This window comes from Orycteropus afer, unplaced genomic scaffold (assembly GCF_000298275.1).
Source record: "Orycteropus afer afer isolate SDZICR_OR568_19922 unplaced genomic scaffold, OryAfe1.0 scaffold00099, whole genome shotgun sequence".
In the NCBI taxonomy this organism is placed as follows: domain Eukaryota; kingdom Metazoa; phylum Chordata; class Mammalia; order Tubulidentata; family Orycteropodidae; genus Orycteropus; species Orycteropus afer.
The window spans coordinates 158,777-162,974 of NW_006921686.1; the positions used below are offsets into that span (position 1 = coordinate 158,777).

At 51.7% G+C, this 4,198-nt stretch overlaps 1 protein-coding gene across 1 annotated transcript in view; it reads right to left on the reverse strand.

Moving 5' to 3' along the window:
* Positions 1–4,198, reverse strand: part of GYS1 (glycogen synthase 1) — a 20,475-nt gene that overhangs the window by 5,908 nt on the left and 10,369 nt on the right. The window contains exons 5-8 of the mRNA XM_042781227.1: positions 3,982–4,066; positions 3,681–3,787; positions 1,588–1,647; positions 1,418–1,496 (exon numbers count right to left, since the gene is read on the reverse strand). Coding sequence (XP_042637161.1) covers positions 1,418–1,496; positions 1,588–1,647; positions 3,681–3,787; positions 3,982–4,066 — 331 coding nt within the window. The remainder of the gene's footprint in view (positions 1–1,417; positions 1,497–1,587; positions 1,648–3,680; positions 3,788–3,981; positions 4,067–4,198) is intronic.

Consider the following 4,198-nt stretch of genomic DNA (forward strand, 5'->3'; position numbering starts at 1 on the left):
GATTCTCAGACATCTTTGAGGCAAAACTCACTGTTAAGAGGCCCCCACAGACAGCTGGGCGTTGTAACTGTCTTATTCTGTCCTAGTTCTGGCGCCTAAAAAAACAAACTACAACTCCCAGCATTATGTGGGGCCAAGACTATCACTATGGTAGCAAGCCTCTGGGGCTGCTGGGAGTTGTAGTTTTCTTATGGTAGCTCTGTTTCCCCCTTCATCTCCAGGTTCTCTACAGTCTCAGTCCTGTCATTCCCCCAACCCCAACAGTGGCCCAAACCACAGTTCCCAAGAGTCTCTGGGGCAAGGCAGAACTAATGTGCTAGGAAACCTCAGGGACTGCTGGACATTGTAGTTTTTTGCAGCCACCCCATCATTTCTCTTAGTAAAGGTTTTTCCAGGCCTTCTTTCTAAGGCCCCTGGGTGGCACAATTTGCTATTGGCTACAATGAAAGGGCTGTATTTGAACCCACCTAGCAGTGCCTTGAGGAGCTCTGGTAGCACAGTGCCTAAGGCACTTGACTGCTAACAAGAAGGCTGACGGTTCAAACACTACCAGCCACTCCTCGGAAGGAAGGTTGACCAACTTACTTCTGTAGTGATACTGGCTCAGAAACCCAAGGTGGGGTCTCTATGAGTCAGATCAGACTCAACAGCAGTAAACAACAACATCATCAGGAGTTAAAAAGGAGCTCTGGTGGCGAGTGGATATGGAATTTGGCTGCTAACCAGAAGGTAATTTATTTCAAACGCACCAAGCTGCTCCATGGAAAGAAGATGGGGCAATCTACTTCCATAAAGACTCACAGCCTTGGAAACCCAACGGGGTCACTAAGGGTCAGAAGAATCTACTTGATGGCAGTGAGTTTGTTTTTTTTGGTTGTTGGAGGACTTAAAAGAAAGGTTTCTTGTCCGATAGAGCCTGGTAGAACCACTGAGACTATGGCCCCTAGCTGCCCTTCAAGTCTGGAATTGAACCCACACCTGTGGCTTCCAGCCAAACAATAGACAGGCATATGAGTTGAACATTTACCTCAAGTAGATACACTCCTTGGAGAGAACAATCATGGGAGAAAGGAGGGCTGCTTATGCACAGGGAGACAGCTCAGGGGGCAGGAGTGTATGGAGGGATGGACACAGGGAAGAGGTGACTATGGGGAGGAAGTAGGAGGGGAGCTGTTGCATTGTGGGAAACTGTGATCAATGTCATGAGACAAAGTGTAGGTGAACTGCTGTATGGAAAGTGAATTTGCTCTGTAAACTTTCACCCAAATCACACTTAAAAAGAAAAAAGAAAGAAAGAAAGAAACTACAGCCTCAAGGGTGTGTGGGGCTGAGAGCCGGTGGAATAAAGTACCCAGGGGCAGCATGGTGGGCTGCCTGGGGGGTGCTGGGAACTACCGTCTTTGCTCAGGGTCCAAACCTGCGTGGCAAAGATGGCTCTCTTCATCATGGTGAAGTCCTCCTTGTCCAGCATCTTGTTCATGTCCGGGAGGCTCCCCCTGCAGGGCGGGCGGGGGCATGCATCTTGGAATGGGGTGACGAGAAAGGTCGGAACCCACGAGGGTGCAGGGCTCAGGGTAGGACACTCACACCAGCAATGACTCATAAAGCTTCCTTCCGAATTTCTCCTTCACCGTGTTGGCCGTGTCCCTGGGAGGAAGAGAGGAGCCACATCACACACAGGCCACCGGCCACCCAGCCTCAGGGGAAGCCTGGGCCTGGAGCATGGGGACCCAGAGGCCCAGGTTACTGCCTGGCATTAAGTGTGTGGCCTGGGGGCAGGTGGCTGGCCCTGTCTGGCTTCAGTACCTCACCCGTAAGATGGGGATAAAATTGGAACTGACCTCAGAGGTTTGTGCTGAGTATGCAATGAGGTCATGATAAAAAAGGGCACCGGCCGGCACACTGTGAGTCTTTCCAGAAATGTCAGCTATTCTTAGGACCTGTGTTAGTCTGGGAGCTGGTGACGCCAAGCCCCCTTTATTAAAAAGGCAGAAAGGACCGGGAGACCGGAATGTTTATTCACATGACTCCTCTGCCCGTAACCCTCCCAGAGCTCTGGCCTGTTTGTACTCTCTGGGCTCTCACCACGTCTCCTGTGACTCCTTTGTGCCTATGAGGCTGCCTCAGGGCCTCTGTATCTCCGGGCCCCTCTGCCTGAAAGGCTGCTCCCTACATACATATCCTGGTGATGCAACAGTTAAGCGCTCGGCTACCAACCAAAAGGTCAGTGGTTCAAACCCGCCCAACGGCCCTATGGGAGAAATATCTGGTGATCTGTTCCTATAAGACAGGCTAGGAAACCCTATGGGGGCAGTGTGACTGTCACACAGGGTTACTAAGAGTTGGCAATGACGGCCTCAAACAACACACGCCATCATTTCCTTTAAGTTTCTGTCCAATGGCTTTTTCTCAGTGTGGTATGTCCTGACAACCCTGTTACATATTTCCAGACTCAAAACCAAACTCACTGCCATCAAATTGATTCCAAGTCATAGCGACCGGTATTGAGTTTCCAAGGCAGTAAATGTTTACAGAAGCAAAGCCCTAACCAAACCCACTGCCCTGGAGTCCATTCTGACTCACAGCGCCCCTAGAGGACAGAGTGGAACTGCACCACAGGGTCTCCAAGGCTGTCAATCTTTACAGAAGCAAAGCCAAAACCACACCCACTGAGGCTGAGTCAATGCCAACTCACAGCGCCCCTAGAGGACAGAGTGGAACTGCACCACAGGGTCTCCAAGGCTGTCGATCTTTATGGGAGTCAACTGCCTCATCCTCTGGCCAAGCAGCTGGTGAGTTGGAACTGCAGATCTTTTGGTTTCATATTTTAGTCCTGCTTTATTTTCTGCCCGAGTGCTTTCAATGGAATGAGTTTATTATTTTGTGTGCTTACCGCACTGAGCATTTCAGCTGCAGAACAGCAGGGATTTTATCTTTGTGGTTCCCAGCTGTGGCCCCAGCACACAGCTGCCTCGCGAATGCTTTCATTGCTAGGTGCTGTCAAGTTGGCCCTGAGTCACGGTGACCCACACACAGCGGAACGAAACACCGCCCGGGCCTTCGCCATCCCCATGATCAGTGGCGGGTCAGGCAGACGTTGTGATGTGTTTAAGTTTCTGGTTTTTACAAGTTGATACAGGCCTTTCTTCCTGGTCTGCCTCGGTCAGGAAGCTCCGCTGAAACCTGTTCAGCATCATAGCCGTAGGCGAGCCTCCAGTGACCGATGGGGCAGTGGCCACACGAGGTGGATTGGTTGGGAATCGAAACTGCGTCTCCCGTATGGAAAATTAAAATTCGACCCTGGAACCACCACTCCTCGATCAATGACTACCAGCTGGTTAATGAATGAATCGGTTTTACAGATGGGAAAACTGAGGCTCAGAGAGGGGCAGTAGTTTGCCTAAAGTCACACAGCCAGGGAGGCTTGGAGGCATGAGTGGAATCTCCCCAGTGCCATCAGAGACCTCGTTCAGCGTCACCCTTGTCCCACCTGTAACTTCTTACTGATCTCCACCTCCCCACGCCCCATGGAGGTGTCATAAGCAAGTGACTTCACTAGGAACTGATGTGGCAGGTTTCTCATGTGAAAGATGACCAATGTCACTGTGGGAGCAACATTGGGCCCAACCCACACAACTGAGGGTGAGTCAGGCTGGGATCTGGGGCTGAGGGTTACAGACCAAAGCTGCTTGCGGACGGCTTGGCCCTTGAGGGTCTCCACGTTGAAATTGTTGGTCCGAGCCGGCATGATGAAGAAAGTGACCACTGTCTGCTCACTGCCATTCACCTGGGGCAGAGGGGAGCACGGGGTCAGCATCATGGGACATAGAGGGGGTAGGGGATCAGCATCATGGCAGATGGGGGGCCCCACCCACCTTTTCCCCAGCTGTGCCCATTCCCATCAAGGACAATGATGGGACAGCTGTCCCCACTGGGATGCTGTCTTTTGCCACAACCACCCAAGGGTTTCCCTACTCCCACCTCTTGATCTCTGCATCCTCCCTTGTAATCCAACACAAGGAATTGTCTGCACTTATGAGGGAGAAGAATCAGGGTCAGGACAAAGCTGTTCCCACAAAGCAGAGGTCAGGCATTATCTCCACCTTCCCACTTCATCCTAGGAAACCCTGTGGGGGCAGTTCCACTCTGTCCTCTAGGGGCGCTGTGAGTCAGAATAGACTCCATGGCAGTGGGTGTG